Consider the following 19,998-nt stretch of genomic DNA (forward strand, 5'->3'; position numbering starts at 1 on the left):
GATAATTTCTGCATCTATATTTTTGTTGTTGTTGCTTGGTTGCCAACAACCACAAACAGATTTTCTTTTGGTGCATGTTACAAATCTGAGAAAGCTTGCTAGGTGACCTGAAAGCAAGAACTGATAGTTTCCCTTGAAAGTTACAAATGGCACCAGCACTGCTTAGGACTAGAATGTATTCTCTGTTTCTCTCTCTCTCTCTCTCTTTTTTAAAAATTCATAATGCTTATCTGTGAAAACCTTGAAGCCGTGCTTTCCTGAGGGCACGTCGGTTTCTCTATTGTGTATGATATGCAAAAGAATCTCCTACTTTTTTTTTTTTTAAATGTAGATGTCTTTGCTAAAGCTGTGAGACAGACTTCTCTCTGAGCAGCTGTGGCCCATCCAGGGAGATGCTCACCCAAGCCTGGGCATTGAAGAGAGGAGCAGTCATCGTGGTGTTATCAGTACTAACGATTACCCTGACATCTTCACTCAACAAGAGGGAAGAATAATTGAGGTGTAAGTCTGAGTTGCAGACTGACAGGGCAGCTTGGATTAAATGTGATCCTTTGCCACTTGGGATGTTGAGCACAGAGCACAAGGCCACGTGGGCAGCGTGTGGAGGTGTGCGCACTTAGGGCAGGCAGCATCCTCGGGCAGTTTGGTGGCTGGTTTCTGACAACCCACAGAGGTCATGCAAGACTAGCTTTGGTTTTGTTTTTCCCAGGGGCTATATAATTAAATCTGGACATATCAGGACAGGGAAAGCAGAAGGCCTTACTGTACCTTCAGTGCCTGCTACAGATTAAATGGTATCAGTTTACTAAGAATTTTTAGCATGGATAAAACACTCCAACAGTGTTCTTGTAAATGTCTGAACAATTTTTCTCAAACACTGAAATAAGTCACCCCAGACACATATCTGGCACGGGCTGTTTCAGTCTGAACTCTTTGGCTGACAAAGCTATCGTGAACTGAAAGGTCCTGTAATGGAAGAAGTTTAGTCAGCTGTAGCTGTGAGCTTTGTGAATGGTGTCACCTAAGATAGAGGTGCAGGATGTGGCGATGGCAACTGCAGCCGCAGACAAAATTTGCTATAAATGGTGATACATTCCCCTGATCTTAGAAGAAACGAAAAAAAAAAAGCAGCATTTCCTCAAACAAGTGCCTCTTTCTGAAAAGCTCCAAATTAATTATTTGCAAAGTTTGGGATTACTCTGAATAGATGAAATGTTAGAGCCATTTAAGAACTGTGTTGCTTTCATCCTGGTTTTGTAAAGAAAGAAGGCTTATGTGATCATGCTGTCTGACAATTTCAAGCAAATTTGGCAGATGGGCGGAAGCATCAGAGATTACTATCTTCCTAGAAATTTTATGGCAACCTATGGGATACCAGAGGAAGGTCCAAATTAGTGGCCTTGCTTGGTAGTAGATGACTGGCAGTTTAACACAGTGAGAGATTATGGAGAGAGAGACATATAAACCTGCTCATCAGCATGCACATAGCCCCCAGCACAGCTGCCTCCTCCTGGCCACAGGGCTGTTGCTGAGGAAAGGGGTCATTGCAATACAGTGAGTGCTGCGGGGACCAAAAATATAGCTCTTCAGTGAGCCCCATTTCATTAGATCCTCTGTTTGCAGAACTAATTTCAAAAATTTCCTCTGGCTGCGCTGTGATCCTTGGATTCTGGCATCGTGCTGGCTAGTGCGCTGGCTACAGACGCACTGTGTGTGGCAGTCATGACATTTTCTGCTCTGCAGATCAGAGTTCAATGTAATCGTTACCAGGAAGGTCTGCTTTGTTGTGGTGGTGCCTTCCCAGACGCCATATAACCAGGGTCAAAACCGTAGTTGTTATGGCTCACGCAAGATCCAGAGTCTCCCCACATTATCATAGAATCATAGAATAGTTTGGATTGGAAGGGACCTTTAAAGGTCATCTAGTTCAACCCCCCTTGCAGTTAGCAGGGACATCTTCAACTAGATCAGGTTGCTCAGAGCCCCATCCAACCTGACCTTGGGATGGAGTATCCACCACCTCTCTGGGCAACCTGTTCCAGTGTTCCACCACCCTCATTGTAGAAAATGTCTTCCTTATATCTAGTCTAACCCTACCCTCTTTTAGTTTAAAACCATTACCCCTTGTCCTATCACTACAGGCCCTGCTAAAAAGTCTGTCCCCATCTTTCTTATAAGCCCCCTTTAAGTATTGAAAGGCTGCAATAAGGTCTCCTCGAAGCCTTCTCTTCTCCAGGCTGAATAACCCCGACTCTCTCAGCCTTTCCTCATAGGAGAGGTGTTCCAGCCCTCTGGTCATTTTTGTGGCCCACCTCTGGGCCCGCTCCAACAGGTCCATGTCTTTCTTGTGCTGAGGGCTCCAGAGCTGGACGCAGTACTCGGGCTCATCTTTTGTGCTTCAGTGTCTGGTTTATGGTTATGTGGCTCTGGGTGCTTTAAAGAATCAGCAGCAAAATCAGTGATTGCATTACTAATTAGGAAAGGTTTTCTTCGATCAATGTGATGAGTTAAAGGGAAGGTGCTATGTTCAGTCCTACCAAAGAATATGCCTTACAGAGCTTGCGGCTGGTCCACCGCCAGGGAGCAGTAAAATTGCTGTGCTTCGTTAAGGTGGAGAAAAGATTCTCATAAATGTCCTGTTTGCTTGCCGGAGAAGAGAACACCCAAAATCTCGTGTTAGTACAAAGTGAGAGTAAAATAAAAATACGAAGTCTGGGTACTCCAGTTCTGCAGCTTTAAATACAGAAAAGTGAAATGTCAAAAAATTGTACGCACACTTTTCTTTTCTCCTTAGTCATTCAGTGAAAGGTGGAGTAGTTAAGACTGTGGCGCCTTTAAAATGATTCATTATTTCCATAGAAGCCAATTCATGTTTATCCTTCAAATCGCTCTGTGGACATTAAAATAATGGAGAATTATATTTGCTTTTAATTTTGTTTCCAGACAGCTTGGCCTAAGCATTCATGATGTGACTTGGAAACTATATCGAATTGTGATTTATTGTTGCTCGTAATTGTGTGAAGATTGGAGATATGCTGGATGCTGCTTTTTTCCTTTTTTTCCTCTTTGCCTCCCCCATTCGTTCACTTAAGAGAGTGTTCTTGAGTGTAACGTGGTGAAAGACCAGCATCTCTGCCTTCAATGCTTTTCCGTGTGCAAGCCACAGCAAATGAAGATTTTTTTTTTTTCCCTTACATGAGGCTGTGTGAAATGAATTGTGGTTTGTGTGTGATAACTGTTTGGTTTTTTTTTTCTTTTTTGTATTTTTCTTATTATGCTTAAGTTTTGACTGGTTTTATGTTGTCATGTCCCTTCGTGTAGGGTGGAGAGAGAGCAGTATTTTTTAGTTGAGCTGGATGAGTTCAGTTTTGTGAGAATCATATGCAAAACACCAATGCGGGACAGGGGAAGACTTTTATTTGCAGTAAGGCATCTGTTAAGTATAAGGATGTCAAATCTGCTTCACAGGTGGGTCAACTGTTTCTTAACCAGGAACAATTTGTAAACTAAATTTATGTATCAGGTCTTATGGATAAAGGAATTTGTTATTCCTATTTTCCTAAATTCGATTTTCCTACACAGTTTTATCTGCTTTTTCTCCTAGTGAGTAAAAAGCTATTCTCAGATTTTTATACATAATATAATTTAATTGAAGAAAACGAATGGGATTTTGTGAAATGTAATATAAAAACCTGCAGAAGGTTATGCAAATTATGAAAGTTTTTTTTCTAGCCATGTTACAGCATCCAGAATTCAAACCTAAAAATTCTAAGTGAACATTAAAATATACTAGAATATTGTTCGCATATTGCATTTAAGAGTGTTCCTTGAAGATAAGTTTCCTGCCCTGACAAAAATTGTCTGTGTGACAGTGGGACATGCTACTTGTGATTTGGTCCTGCAGTTGCAGCAGTATGTGCACTTCCTGGTACGTGAAAGTTTTCTTGCAAATTCCCAGTGAGCCCCCACCCATGCAAACTGAGATGATTGCACAGTTGGTGCTGTGAACTGTGCATGTCTGTCCCTGGTCTCTAGTGCATCCTGTTGTGATCTTGCCATCTTATTTTTCATATGAGTTCTTTAGGGGAAAATCCTTTCTATTATTTTTGTACGTAAAAAGAAACCTCAAAACATACAGCAGGTGCATTTGGGCCCGGTTAGGAGTTCCAGGTGGTACCACAGCCTAAAACACCCACCCAAATGCCAGTCTAAAAAAAGAAGCGGGGGGAGGGAGAACAAAGCACAAAACCAGCTGGTTTTCAACATTGTAGGGAATTTATTTTGCTCCTTACCTTAGTTATCAATGAGCATGTTTAGTTGATCTGGTTTTGCTTTTTGTTTCCAGCCTGTTTGCTTTCTCATTCTCAAGCTCTAGAGTACTTCAGTTATAGTCACGGCATGACATCGCTTAAATCAGAGTTGCAATGAAGTCACAAAGTGAGCAGTAAGCCAATCTCTTCCAGAATTTATGGGAGGAAACTGCATTCGCAATTATTAGCATAGATTGGTAAATGAATACTGACCAGTCTGAAATTAAGTTCACCTTAGCTTAGCTCTTTTGTTTTTTATTTTGTTTTATCAAGTTAGTTGTTTATTAATGTTGATTGCAAACATGTTACTCATGCCTCTATTCCCAAGTATCCGGCCTTTGAGTTTCGATGAGTAAAGTGGTTTGGAAAGAATCCAAAAAAAAAAAAATCAGTTCATGCAGAGGCTATGCATGTTAGTAGAAAACTACTTGCAAAGTCTGAGCATGGATTTTGCGTGCACTTCTACCCTAAAAAAAGACTCTGTGTGTGTATATGTGTGCATGTGTGTATATGCATATATACAATTACATCAATCTAAAATTTTCAGCAATTTACCATCTTGCATAAATCTTTATGTTGTTTCACATCACCATATGGATTTTATTAAAAAATTCCAGGTTTCCTTGACCTTTAGGGAAATACATTTTAGTTTACTTTCCAAGTAATGATTTGCAAAGCATACACAGTTCTCTACTGTTTTGTAGTAGAGAATCAAAAAAATCAAATATTTTTTAAAGTTTTCATGCATTCAATTTGTAGCTGTTTTTAGAAAATGATAATTTAAATACCTGTTATTTTTTCTATTCAGACTAGTCTGATAGTGCTCTAAAGTCATCCTGAGATAGATGAAATGTGCAAACTGCTCCAAAAAGAAACTGTTTTCCTGTATAAAAGTTCTGTGCAATTAAATTACAACATGCAGAAAAAAAGGATGTGGTGTTAATGTACTGAAATTGGTGGATTAGAGCAGTGTTTACCCTCTTCTGCTTCTTTCTTCAAGAGGAATTTAAGCTTGGTCTGTTTTCCTTTGACATATGCTTTCATTCTAAGGATTCTAAGCATTATGAGTATTTCAAACAATACTGTGACTATGACATATATAAGTGCTGTTTAAAGCAGCTCACTACAATACAGTGATGTCTTTGGAATACTGTGTAAAGTGTTTTCACTCTGAAGTATTGTGCAATGCAGTATGTCACGTTGCACAAATTGGCAACTGTTGATGATTTCTGGTGACCCTGGCTGGGCTGTGCTGGCAGGATATGCACCTCGTTTCAGCCCTGGTGAGGGACACTCAGCGTGCACCTCCACCTCCTGACAGGCATGGAGCTGACCTCTCTGGGTGTGCTTCTCGTGGGCAGGGTGGGTGGCTGCATGGGTTTCGTGTGAGGTGTCAGTTGAAAGCGTCTGATCTGCAGGTAGTGCCCTTTTGGTCAAAAGTGCAAAAGGTCCTGCCACCTTGCTGTAGGAAGAGCTCATCTTGCAGAGGGTGAGGTGGTATCATCTGTGCTATTGCCGGCTCTGAAACCTTTCCCAGGTGTAAGGCACACGTCCAAAGAGAGAATCGCTTCATTTCCACTGTGTTTTGCTAGGGCATGGGCTGCAGCAGTGTTACTCTGCGTTATGTATGTAAGTACCAACTCGGTTTGAGAGCAGACTCCTTTGCAGTGGGTGCTGGCACAGCTCAGGGGGGAGGATGCAGACCCGGTGTGTGGTGTCTCTCTTCCTGGGCTGTATGGCCTCAGCACCAGCTCCTCGCATAACTCAGCATAGCCTGGCATTTTAGATGGACAAATCTGCTGGGTCCCAGAGTCAAGGCAGGGGTCACCAAGATGTGAAAAGGCCTCCCCACACGTTGGAGGCCATGTGGCAGAAACACACCATTGAGTAGAGAAGGGCTCTCCCTCTCCCCACTTGGTACTAATCATGGAGAACAATGCTGGCTGCTTTGCAAAATATTAGTACTGCTGTACAAAATCTGGGCCTCTGCTCATGGCCCGCTGAGTCAGACTTGTTTACTTCATTGAAGTATTAATCTCTGTCTCTGATCGGCAGTCAACAGCTCCAGGCTCCAGGCTTAATAGAATTTCAAACTGTAGATTGTGCAGTTTTGCTGAAAATATGAGGCTTCTATCGCACTTTGAATGATGCATTCTCCCTCACTCCCCTTTGGTCTGTTTTTCAGGGCTGAGGTTAAGATAGATAATTAATTCCTCCCATCCCGAGCCTTTTTAAGAATTTTCTTTAGCATCTGCCAGAATCTTCTGCAGGCACTCCTGAGAGGTTAAGCAATGAAAGAGCCATTAAATTAACTTCAGCCATTACTTTTTTTCAGTAGGATGAAATAGCACTTCATTATATCAAACAGTTTATGGTTTATTTTATTTGGTATCATGACAAAGAAAAGAAATGTGGGAAGAAGAGGCTGCTTTTCTGGTTGCATGAGAGGATGGTGAGTGAGGAGGCCTGTCTTCTGGTCCTGCGGCTTACCTCTGTGTTAGCAAGTAGGACATGAGGAGTGAATCAGTGGAGTGAAACAGCTATTGCCAAGGGCCTGATGTCCACACTACACAATTGGGAAGATAGTGGGGAGAGGTTTAGCTATACTTAGCTAATATATCACTTTCCTTAGAAATACTTTGCTATTGCTTGTAAAGCCTTTTGTGAGAACGAAGCAGTGTCAAGCTCTGTTACGCTGGTCTTTGATGTGTTGTGAGGTCCATAAATGCTATCACTGGCGAGTCACTCCTGGCCAGGACTCTGATCTCTCTCCTGCTAAGCAGTCTGCCCAATTCTCCCTGCTATGTACTTGCCACTCCAAGAAACCCGAATGCTCTTTTCATAGGCATAACTTCCCCATTTGGAAAACTGTATCTTAGATTTTTCTAAGAAATACATAAAAACAAATTAGTACAAAGTCTCCTGGAATGGTCTGTCTGGCAAACTGCACGTATACCTGCTGAAAAGTCCCAAACAGTAGCAGCAGGATTGAGCTTATGTGTCAGAAACACAGCAAAGGAAAAATGGTCGGTCTTGGAATGTCTTGAATTAGCGATTCCATGCAGAATTTATGGTGATTTATAGTGCACCAGCTAGTGAGGCTGAAATGTCACTGCTGCATTGAAAGTTCATATGCCTTCCTAGTCGTTCTGCTTCTGTGTGCATCCGGTATCACTGTTCTTCTAGTAAATTTTAAAGATCCTCAGTCTTTTGCAATTGTATCACATAGCTGTCAATCCACAGACTCGACAACTTTCCTGCTTTTGGCAATAGACTCTTTCTTTTAGTGGCAATATATTGCACTACTGGGTTTCGGGACAGATGGTAGTTGGAGCTGCTGAATGTCGGGAAGTTCTGGAGAAACTCCAAAGATGCATTTATGGATCAACCTTCTTGTGCATGCACTAGAAGCCCAGTGCTACAGCTGTGTTAGATTACCTGTGTGCATGATGAATGGACTACACGTATGATGACAGTTTGCCTGGGCCACAGTTGCTTTGCAGTACGTCATTTACAGATCAGTAAAGGTCCCGGACGACTGGAGGCTCGCCAATGTGACGCCAATCTATAAGAAGGGCCAGAAGGAGGATCCGGGGAACTACAGGCCGGTCAGCCTGACCTCGGTGCCGGGGAAGATCATGGAGCAGTTGGTTTTGAGGGTGCTCACGAGCCATGTCCGAGACAACCAGGGGATCAGGCCCAGCCAGCGCGGGTTCATGGAAGGCAGGTCCTGCTTGACCAACCTGATCTCCTTCTATGACCAGGTGACCTGCCTGGTGGATGAGGGAAAGGCTGTGGATGTGGTCTACTTGGACTTCAGTAAAGCCTTTGACACTGTCTCCCACAGCATTCTCCTAGAGAAGCTGGCGGCTCACGGCCTAGACAGGTGCACTCTTCGCTGGGTAAAAAACTGGCTGGACAGCCGAGCCCAGAGAGTTGTGGTCAATGGAGTTAAATCCAGTTGGCGGCCGGTCACGAGCGGTGTTCCCCAGGGCTCAGTACTGGGGCCGGTCCTGTTCAATATCTTTATCAATGATCTGGATGAGGGGATCGAGTGCTCCCTCAGTAAGTTTGCAGACGACACCAAGTTGGGTGGGAGTGTTGATCTGCTCGAGGGTAGGAAGGCTCTGCAGAGGGACCTGGACAGGCTGGATCGATGGGCAGAGGCCAACTGTATGAGGTTCAACAAGGCCAAGTGCCGGGTCCTGCACTTCGGCCACAACAACCCCAGGCAACGCTACAGGCCTGGGGAAGAGTGGCTGGAAAGCTGCCCAGAGGAAAAGGACCTGGGGGTGCTGATTGACAGCCGGCTGAACATGAGCCAGCAGTGTGCTCAGGTGGCCAAGAAGGCCAACGGCATCCTGGCCTGTATCAGAAATAGCGTGGCCAGCAGGAGCAGGGAGGTGATCGTGCCCCTGTACTCGGCACTGGTGAGGCCGCACCTCGAATACTGTGTTCAGTTTTGGGCCCCTCACTACAAGAAGGACATGGAGGTACTGGAGCGTGTCCAGAGGAGGGCAACGAAGCTGGTGAAGAGCCTGGAGCACAAGCCTTATGAGGAGCGGCTGAGGGATCTGGGGTTGTTTAGTCTGGAGGAGGCTGAGGGGAGACCTCATCGCGCTCTACAACTCCCTGAAAGGAGGTTGTAGCGAGGTGGGTGTTGGTCTCTTCTCCCAAGTAACTAGTGATAGGACAAGAGGAAATGGCCTCAAGTTGCACCAAGGGAGGTTTAGATTGAACATTAGGAGAAATTTCTTTACTGAAAGAGTGGTCAGGCCTTGGAACAGGCTGCCCAGGGAAGTGGTGGAATCACCATCCCTGGAAGTATTTAAAAGACGTGTAGATGAGGCGCTTAGGGACATGGTGTAGTGGGCATGGTGGTGTTGGGTTGATGGTTGGACACGATGATCTTAGAGGTCTTTTCCAACCTGTATGATTCTATGATTCTGTGATTCTATGATCAATTATATATATGTACTGAGTAGGGTGTGTAAGATCTGCCAGTGGTATGAACTGCTCCTTGGTATTATTTCTGCTTACACATCACTTTAGTTAATAATTCTCCCGAAATGATATATGTAAAGTAGGTATATATTTCAAACCCAATAGAAAGTAAGGACCACCTGAATTGGTCATACAGGTCTGTAGAGTAACTATTCTCATCGCTTCTGTCTGAATAAAATAAAGATTGGAAAATCCATTTTTTACTCCATTTCAGTTTTGATGTAGCTGCCCAATATGCAATTGCTTGGAGAAGAATGCTGTTGCCACTGTACCAGAATGCTTTATTTTAATAGTGTGGAGGTATTTTTAAAATCTCAGTGTATGCTTGGGATTCATTTTATTCATCTAAGCATAAGCATTGAACATTAGTTGTTCTAGATGCCTCTGTAGTTAGTAGAAAGGCATCGCTCAAGAGAGACTCCTCCCATCCTAAACTATGTCTCCAAAATTCTTTGTGCAAATAGCCCCTGGCTATTGACTGTGTCTCTGTAGGGAGCCTGAACAATTCATTCAGATGGGCTAAGTCAGCTGCAGATAGTGAAAATTGGGAAATCAGATATGATGAAATTCCAAACTCTTTGCGGACTGTGAGCATTATGCCTGATGATCGATCTGTTCAGTGTGATTCTCCTTCTTTAAAGAATTATTTCATGTTATTATTTTTCCAGTCTGTGGGTAACCACTTTAACAAAAGCTGTGGAGAGAGTTCACCACAGTTTTAGATACTGCTTAGCAGGTTGTTCACTTCTGTTGTCTTATATGTATTATTTTTGTCTTCTTTAGTCTTCTGGTACCAGTATCACAGTGGATATCGCTGTCATGGGAGAAGCACATGGGCTCATTACAGACCTTCTGGCAGATCCTTCTCTGCCCCCCAACGTGTGTACTTCGCTGAGAACAGTGAGCAACCTGCTTAATACGCAGTTAACCTTCCAGGCCATCCACAAACCAAGGGCGAACCCTTTGGTGTCCTTCAGTGAGAACTACACCTGCTCTGACTCAGAGGAATGTCCGGAGAAAGGAGAGAAACTAGCTATTCCCAAGGTGAGTACTGGACCCTGTCTATCATCTTGTAACTTGGCTCTTCCTAAAGAGACAGCACTGGACTAGCAGGAGATGTCACTGGGCTTTTTGCTTGTTTGCTTCGGATTAACATCTGATGCGCTAATCATACTCTACTGTAAAAGGACAGCTAAAGTAGACTGTTGGTTTCATAGTAAGATAATTCCTGTGTATCCTTCAACTCAGGGCCAGGTTAACTTTGGTTCAGGCATCTTTAAAAGATGATGTTCGACACGGGATAGTTCACATAGATAGTATGCATATTTCCTCGCAGGTGTTGGTTGGAGCTTAAAAGAGAAGAAAAGATAGGGAGCAGAGCAAGCCAAAGCCTTTCAGCATCACAAGTCTGCCCCATTACTTCTCACATAGAAATCTCCCTCCCACTCAAAAGACTTGAGCCACTGCATGTGGGGTGACTATCCTAGTCAGTGAGCGGTGGGGAATTAAGTAGTAATACGAGGGACTTTTTTGCCCACTTTGAAGATGGGAATTTGAAATTTCAGCCTCTTCTTCCTTCCCTTAGCTAGAGGTGTGAAACCTACAGAAATCAATGAAAAAGTCTTTATTGATGACCTCCAGGTGCTTTGGATCAAGCTTAAAATGTTGTATAACAAACAAACAAAAAAGATCACCCCAACACTTAGTATGACAAATATTGTGAGCTCGTGAGAAATAGTCTTGAGAAGAAAAAGAAAATTCAATGAAAAAGAAATATATATTACTGCCTTGACAGATGGCTTTATGAATGCTCAGGCATCTGACAGGAAATAACCACTGTTAGCCACCCACATTTAGTAAGTGAACCACTAGAAAGAACATACCAGCTTTGAAGTAGTTTGAATTGCAGGTTTGTTGCTAATTAGCTGTCCTGAAAGGCTTACATTTCACTTTTGAAACTAAACCAAAATACTTTTGTCCTGCAATCTCCCTTGTAAAATTACATTTGCACAGGCAAATGCTTTTAAGTTTTAACAGTTCAAATGACACAGCCATCATTCATTCCTGCATTTCCCAGCATCTGAATTGCAACACTTGTGATGCCTTTTTTAATATATTTTAGTGTAATGATAATTATTACCCTATTTGCCTGTATGTGAAATGGATGTTCACAGGTTGTTAAGCGCATTTTCCAGTTTATTTTAGTGTACGTGTCTATAATGGCTGTACTCTAGGCTCTGAGGGGAAGAGTTAAGTGGAAGAACACTGCCATCACACGAGCAAACACAGTGAACAGATACCAATTTGCTGTTGCATAATACCTAGTGGGGAGAGGAGAAATGAAGGATGAAGAAATGAGTTAATGCTACAGAGGACTAATTTGACTGAAGAATTCACTGACCTAACTGTATTATGGTTCGTAAAACTAATAGTTTGCAGTCCTTTATTTAAGTGTCTAAATATAGATTTAGCGTCTTTACCTTAAGCATCTGACACTGAGCATTTTGGGAAAGGAGATAGTATGTTAACATATTCATCTGTAAGTTTGAGCTTCAGAACCACAAGTGTCTTCCATCTCATATCTCTTAACCCTCTGGCAAGGTCAAAGCTCTCCATCACAGAGACATATTTATTTTAGTTCTCAATTATAAACACTTCACAAGAACTACAAGAGAAGCATCTTACAAAATTATAGCATCTGCAACAGCAAATCCACATCCACAAAGACTCTCTATCATCATCCTTTATTATCTCTGTGTGCTTTCAAAAGTTCGGAAAAACAATGTGAGTCCTATTAGTATAGAAAAGGAATTCCAAGTCAGGTGAAAGAAAAATGCAGGGTGGTCAAGAAAAATCTGCTGTAAACAGTGATGCTTTCTCTAAGCTTTTCAGGAGACATCATATCCCAGAGCATGAAAGTTTTATTTCAGTAAGTGATCTTTGGATTAGGTAGATACAGCAGGAAAATAAGTTGAAGCTCCCCTCCCTTATTTTTCTCACAGTCTTTCTCGCCTTGAATCTCTGATTCTGAGCGTTCATGACAGTTTAAATCACAGAATAGTTGAGGTTGAAACTACATCTGGAGATCGTCTCATCCAGTCCGGAGATTGTCTAGTCCAGTCCTTCAGCTCAAGGAAGTTGAGCCTGGAGCAGGTTTCTCTAGGCTTAACCTAGAGTAGGTTGCTCAGGAGGATGTCCACTTGGGATTTGAGTATCTCCTTGGATGTAGACTCCACAACCTGTCTGGGCAACCTCTTTCAGTGTTCAGTCATCCTCACAATAAAAAATATTTTCTTACATTTAAATGGAATTTCCTGTATTTCAATTTGTGCCCCATTGCCTCTTGTCCTGTCACTGGACACCACTGGAAAGAGCCTGGCTCCATCTTCTTTACACCTTCCCTTCAGGTATTTATATATATCGGTAAGATCTCCCCTGGGCCTTCTCTTCTTAGACTGAGCAATCCCAGCTCTCTCAGCCTTTCTTTTTATGACAGGTGCTCCAATCCCTCAGTCACCTTTGTGGCCCTAATGACTTGTTTAAGTGCCTTTGACCGCATCATATAAGACCAAAATTTTTAAAGACCACAACCAACATTGCCTGACTCCAGTGAGAGCTCCAAGCGTTGAACATCTGTGGCTATGGGATTGTGGATATATAGCTTTTTTTAAACTTGAAATAGGGAGGATGGTCCAGACCCTCCATACATTTAAAGCACTGGCTGTGTTGATTTGAATAGAAGGTAGGCACCGTAATAGCTGGGAGAATTCAGATTTAAGGTACCTCACTAGGTGTTGTCAGGCAGAATTAATCAAATGGAAATGTTTTTCTTCTGCATGTTTAAAGTTTTTGTAAGCCTATATAAACTCTAAGCAACTGATTTCTCTCCAGCGCTTACGGAGAAGTTTGCCTCCAGGACTGCTGAGACGAGTGTCCTCAACTTGGACCACAACAACATCAGCCACAGGATTACCTACACTGGAGCCAGCTCCAGTGAGAAGGGATCGCAGTGCCAGCATCAAACCTCATGAATCATCTTCATCCAGGTTAAAAATCGCCTCTTCTCTCCTTCATGTCTCCGGGCAAATTTCTTTGGTTCTGTGTGATGATGTCCCTTATTTAAAAATGCTGACTCCAAAGTATGTTAGAACTAATTACTCATGTTTCTTTAAATTGGGTTGCCAAAGAAGTGCCATTCGCAATTTTAGTCAGATTATGCCAAAACTATTCCTATTATTGGGAAGCAAAATGGGAAAAAAAAATTTATTTATGCTAGCAAAGTGCAGAATTGCACAATAAAATTGGAAATAAGGCAAGATATCTGTTTAGAGCCTTCCTGATATGCAGCAGTTTCTTCCATGGGTATTGCCCAGCCAAGGAAAAATTCTAACAAGTAACCCAGCTGCTGAACATCACTTCTAAGAACACACCTAGTGATGATATCCTGTCGTTAAACCAGGTCATAAAGCACTTCTCCATCCTCTAGATACTAACTTCTAGAACTGTGAGAATAAAGTTCAGGTCCCCTCCCCACCTCAGCGAGGGCTATCATCTTGGTGGATGAGGAGAGAGCATGAAGACATCCTTTGCTGCAGGGAAAGGAAGAGCAGAGCAAGGGCACCAAATTCAAGAAGAAAATTTAGGGATGTGATTTCAGAAGACTTACATGGTTTTCTGCAATTCGAAATTTGGTGCTGGTAGTGGAGAAAAAGACAGGACCTGAGAAAGCCCAACATCCCTAGTGTTTGCTGTTGGATAGCTTGGGTTAATGTAGCCCCAGAGCACTGGCCTTTCTTCCAGAGTCATAAACCTTTCCCATAGAGGAGGCTCTTGTACAGGGAGCCTAGGTGCTCAAGGTAGCCAGCCGAGTACACTGAATGTCTGGTGCAAGAAAAATACGTGGTTAGCCAAAGTTCCCTTTGTGAGGAGTCCCATGTATCTCAGTAAAAGTAAATATAAAGACGCTATAACCAAATGGAAATGTTCTTCAGTCACTGGCCTGTGGTTCCCAGGGTGCGTTTGATTTATACTGTTGATCCCACACTCTCACGTAGTATGTAAGCATCCTAAGATGGGAATCAGAGGGAGAAGGAGAGCAATTAAGTATTATTGTTGGTCCTTTTCTACGGTTGTTATATAACTCTGCATGGTGAGCCAACTGAGCAGGCTATCAATTCTTCCTACATTTAATGTCGCCAATTGTGTAATTATAGCTCTGTCAAGCCTCCCAGCCTACTGTTTGCAGTTCTTCTTTTACAGTAGGAGAAACAATGTGTATTCCAGAAAGGGGAAAAATGAATCCTATAAGTCTAGCTTTAAAAGTTTTGGCAGAGCAATACAGATTTGCTTTCAAGGAAAAGAATTCTGAACTGAAGGGAAAAAAAAAATTCTTGATTGTCTGCCACTTCCCCTGTACCAAATTCAAGCATGCCACAGGTCACAGAGAAAGGAACATTTCATGGCTTGAAGGGTAGGGGAGGAGAATGACACTGGAATTGCCCTGTGGCAGATTCTGCAGTTACAAAATCTGCAACATGTTCCTTTCAGTCTGGGACATCACCTCTGGATTTCTATAGTCACATATTTGCAAAAATCCCGCTTAAATCTCTGTTTAAGATTAGTAATCCTGTATTCTTCCATCCCCATGTCACTAAACTGGTAAGACATGGTCCTCTTATAGCTTCAAATGATTTGGGAAAAATAATAGAGCTTCCACATTTCTTCTCTCAGTCACTTCTATATCCAATGGTTCTCCCTTAAGAAATCAAAGGATGTGGTTTGGGGTTTTTTGTTTTGGTTTGATTTTGTTTTTCTTTACAGTGGCACAGTGTGTTATATTCTTCCTGTCAATTAAAAAACAAAACCACAAAATAAAACAAACAAACAAAAAAGTTAAAAAAACAGCTGGATTCTTTCTTCCTCTTACTTCATCACAGATTATAGGAATTTGGACCAATGAAGACAACCAGCAAATATTTTTGTAGGTAGTACTTGCTCTTCCAAAACAATAAGGTGTTTGTAGAGTTAAGAGAAGGTTACATGCTTTTTTCTTTCAGAACCCTTTTTTTTTTCCCCTCAAGGTTTTTTTTCAAGTTCAGCTGGGACTAGGCTGCTTTAAAAGGCTGCTTCTGCCTTGCGTGTCATCTCATCACTTGGATGTGAGGCTGTGAGGAGAAATGTGGAGCCTGAGAGTCCTAGCGGACCTATCCAGAGAAGTCACAGGCCTCATGATAAGAACCAATGCCGTGTCCTTGCAAGCAGCTGACATTTGATGAGTGTCATTTGGGAAAACAACGATAAATACAATTCTCCTGCCTTACAGAATTTGGCCTCTTCTGGTACACAGAAGTTATAGCCTGAAGGCCAAAAGCATGCGCCCGTCCTGTTGTAGGGGACCAGCATTTGTTCCCCACACACACAGACACATACACCCTGTTTTCCTTCAGTGGGTTTCTCTTGGATCAGTGACCAATGTCTTCAGGGTCTGTCAATAGGATTTTTTTTGAGATGCAGCATGCATTTCAGTTGGCTAGAGCATGAAGTGCTTTGCCCAGAGAAGAGGCACACCACTAGCAAACAGCAATGCAGGGCTCTTCCGAGCCTCTTCCAGCCTCCTGAGGAGCTCCTCCAGTGCCCAAAGGGTTACTGGGTATCTGCCTTGGCGGTTGCAGCAGAGGAGTAAAGGAGACTGGTTTTTCATTTACACTGAGAACTTCTGGCTGTTGTAAGGAGGCGTTAAAAGAGAATATAAATTTAACTTATTTCAAGTCAACTTTTAAGCCTCTTTGTACTGTCAGAACAATATAATGAAGACATCTGTGTATAAAAAAAAAAGTGAATAGGCCTGAGCACTGAAGGAAGTCCAGCTTTGGAGTGTCTGCATTGTAGATATTTTTGCTGAATACAATACTGAGCGCCTCACAAATAGCAGTTCAGCCAGCAGATAGATGCTGTTTTCCTCGTCAGATTTTGTGCTATCTCAGTATCGCATACTTCTTGCTGTGGCTCCTAACTTCTTAAGATCTGCCATTTAGGCTTTTTACTGTGTCAAACGATGCTTGTTTGTGCTCTGGTTTTGCAGCTCTGACTCCTGGAACAGCTCAATTCTGATGACAATCACAAAGAGCAGGTCCTTCTCCACCTCCTACGCCATGTCTTCTACCAACCACCTGAATGCTAAACGGCAGAGCCGGCAAGGTGAGTGGGCATCTGTGGCTCTGTCAGGCATGTTTGTGTGCTTCCCCATGACTAGCACGTGCAGCTGCTTTTGGTCTCTGTCCAATCTGTGTCTTTTCTTATTTTTCCATCAATGTAAATGTAGTTATTTCCTTTATTTAAAAAGAAAACAGTGGCTTAAAATGTTATAGCTCATAGTGATGCCATTGTAAATGTTTTGACTTTTATGATTTATAGAGGTTAGTCATGACATGATGTGGCAAGTGTGATACTAAATGGTGTTGTGATTTATATCCATGTAATTCCCTTGACTACAACAGGGCTGAGAACAGAGTTTTTTCTATAACATTTGTTAAATTAACTGTCTCTCTATGTTGCCTGACTGAGATTTGTTGAAGCACAACCTACATAACGCCATTCAGAGCTGTAGGCAGCAGCTGACCTGTCTTATGCAAACATATCCAAGACACAGCCATTATAACTCAGAGGTCTATCTCTGTATATTTGTTATTGAGAAAGTCCAGGTAATTCTTACTGATTTTTAGAGATGAGAAATATGGGGTTTTTTACTCAGCATTTAGGGCCTTTAAAAAAATTACTCCTGTTTTAGCTGAGGGAAAGAAATTGAGAAGGTGACTTCTTAATTGGTAATGAAATGTGCAGTATGACAGGATGAATCAGTCTTAATCCATAGTAGTGTGGTTTTCTTCCCTGTACAAATGCAGGATAAAGTAATGTTTACCCATACTTTAACTTGTAATTCAAAATGATCACAAGGCCTTCCTTTTTTAAATCAGCCGTTTTTTTTTTCCAAACATGGAATAATGTTGAGACAATGTTATTCGGCCACCCAGACATCAGATGGAAATTGATAAGGTGCCTGAGGACTGACATCAGAAAAGTCAGAGAACCCAAACTTAGAGATGGGTTTGAAGATATGGCTGCACAATTATTCTGCATATCTAGCACTGTCATATCACATCTCCTTTTCAAACTGAAAAGTTTATTTAATCTCCTCTTGTACAGAAGCTGCTTTGTTATACCACAGTGAAGATTAAGTAACACGATATTATCTTAAAAGATGATAGGCACATAGGCAAATGAATAAAATTGAAACTTGAAAATAATGGAGATATAGTACCAAGAATCCAGGAATTTGTTTTAGAACAAAACAAATCCAACTTGGACTTCTGATTTTCAAAGATGAACCCATTAACTTGCAAGGGGGGTGGATGGGTGTGTGTAATATTTTATACATGGAAAATTAGACTTACCAACCTCATCAGTCAGTTTTACATTTAGTCTCTCCTGCTTCCAGAAAGTGTTAATAGTCATTTCTGTTGCTCAACAACACAAGCTCCCCCCTGATGAAGGGAGAGCTCCGTTCCATCACAAGCAATTCCTAGGGGCACTGGTTCACAGGAGTAAAAATTTTGCTTCGGCATTTTATGCAGAAGACTGATATTCTGATGTTTTAGACTGTTTACAATCATGCACTTTTAATTACAATTTGTTTTTGTGTTCCAACTAAAGAATTGCTTCAATTTGCACTAGTTAATACAAATTAGACTTTTATATAATAGCTCCATTGGCAATATATAATAATTCTTGGTAGAAGTTGATCTAGATAAATCTGTTAATTTACAAAATGTGTCTTTAATTATGCATGAAAACATTAGCATTTTAAAATATTGCTAACTATACCTATTTTGGCAAAATTCTGAGGTAAACTCCAGTGTTTTCATATGTAATTTCACATCACATTGAAGTTACTGTTTTATTTCTTCAACACTGCACATGTATAAACGTTCTGGAGGACCTAAGCAGATGGATGTACCTAAAAAAGTTCTCCCTGTATTGTTCATCTTCCCTTATGTTGATTGTTCAAAATTCCTTGCTGTAGCAACACACGTTTTCTCTCACTTTTGCCAATAAATGGTTAAATATTGGATTATTGAAAGTAGGGTTGCATTTTTCTGGTAAATTTATTTATTTTTGGGTACCTACCCTGACAAATTACTCTTTCAAAAAAAAAAAACCAAACATATTTCAAGAGGCAGGAGCCCAGACTAGCAGTAGAAAGCCAGCTGTGATTAGAAACATTATTGTGAAAATTGCTGTTTAAATTCCCAGGACTTGCTTTATATAGTTGAAAGATGACCATATATACTGTATTCTCTAACAGCCATGAAGATCACCTGGTAACATATAGCTCAAAGATAGATAATAATCCAACTCAGTCCCCGTGCAACTAACAGACTGAAATGTTTCTAAAGACATATTTTTGTTGGATGGAAAGCAGAGATCTTAAAGGATTAGTAAATGTGAAACAGAGGCTTTCTGTATTTTAAAGCAATTTCCATATGTCATGGCCATCTGATAACTTTTTAATTGCTCTGTAGGCTGTAGGTTTCTGATCTCAAGACTAGCGTAATATCCTAGTTGCAATCATTAAATTAAGATAGTAATACATACCACATGTTTGCTGAAGAAATACTCTAATCAAAACTTAGGAGATGTTGGATATCTCAAAATTACAGTGTAGTAACTGTCAGAGATTATTTTTAACTCTTGGATTGTCAACAGTAAATCATATTTTAACTTCATATCACAGTAAGTTGTTATCAGGAAAAAGCACTGGAACTGTACACGTATATCCTGCAAGGTTAGTTTTTCCTAAACTTAGATCAATATATTGCCTTAATCTAAGATAATTTTTGTGTCTGGAATGTATTTAGATAGTGGGTACAATTCAAACATGAAACCAGTTAAAGTTCCCAAGCTCTTTATATCGTTTGGCTTTGAAGATGAACATGGTAAATGAACTGGGGCTGAGTCCTACAAACTTTAGAACAAAGCTCAGGAGGTTAAGTCAATTTACATGCATTTCCTTCTAAGATAGATTATCTTTGCTCCCCTGCACTTTATTGTGAATGGGACCTTTTTGTCTGAGACTAGAAAATGTAAAGTGGATTCGAAGGAAGGCAGCACTTTGTCTCAAACAATGGACTGGCTGATGCATTTCATCTTGGCAGTGCTTAGATAGAATAGGGGACAGAGGGAACAACATCTTGCTAGTGTTCGCACATGTGGATGTTGGCAGTTTCTGAAACACTAGCTCAGGAGTACAATACCATGTGGTACAGGTAACGATCACAAGTCTCCCATAGTGAGTAACAGATATTGAAAAATAAACTCAAGCTGCGCAAGATCAAGGCCAAAATCTGCGAGGAATGCAGAAATGGCACCATAAGTGCAATATTTTATATTTATATAATGTATGACTACTAAATATTGCTTTTTTTGGTTTATTGCTAGTCTTCACACATGTAGAAATTCAGATTTGCTCGGAATGTGTGTAAGCCTTTCTTGTCCCTGCTTTACAGATGGAAACAGTGAAGCAACGAGAAATTGCAGATGGGTCTGGGAACTGCCTATTTGGAGTTTGGTGTCTCTGTTGCTAGAACATGTTGATACCAATAGTCATGCCACTAACACATGCCTTTCA

General features: G+C 41.4%; 1 protein-coding gene across 2 annotated transcripts in view; it reads left to right on the forward strand.

The window, feature by feature from the left end:
- Positions 1-19,998, forward strand: part of PDE3A (phosphodiesterase 3A) — a 261,707-nt gene that overhangs the window by 206,620 nt on the left and 35,089 nt on the right. The window contains exons 1-4 of one of the 2 annotated variants that reach the window (XM_075160252.1): positions 2,818-3,468; positions 10,098-10,358; positions 13,206-13,360; positions 16,396-16,511. In XM_075160252.1, coding sequence (XP_075016353.1) covers positions 3,382-3,468; positions 10,098-10,358; positions 13,206-13,360; positions 16,396-16,511 — 619 coding nt within the window. In that variant the 5' untranslated portion in view covers positions 2,818-3,381. Of the gene's footprint in view, positions 1-2,817; positions 3,469-10,097; positions 10,359-13,205; positions 13,361-16,395; positions 16,512-19,998 lie in introns of those variants that run through there. The other variant, XM_075160242.1, reaches the window with a different exon arrangement.

Source organism: Calonectris borealis, chromosome 1 (genome assembly GCF_964195595.1).
Source record: "Calonectris borealis chromosome 1, bCalBor7.hap1.2, whole genome shotgun sequence".
Lineage (NCBI taxonomy): Eukaryota > Metazoa > Chordata > Aves > Procellariiformes > Procellariidae > Calonectris > Calonectris borealis.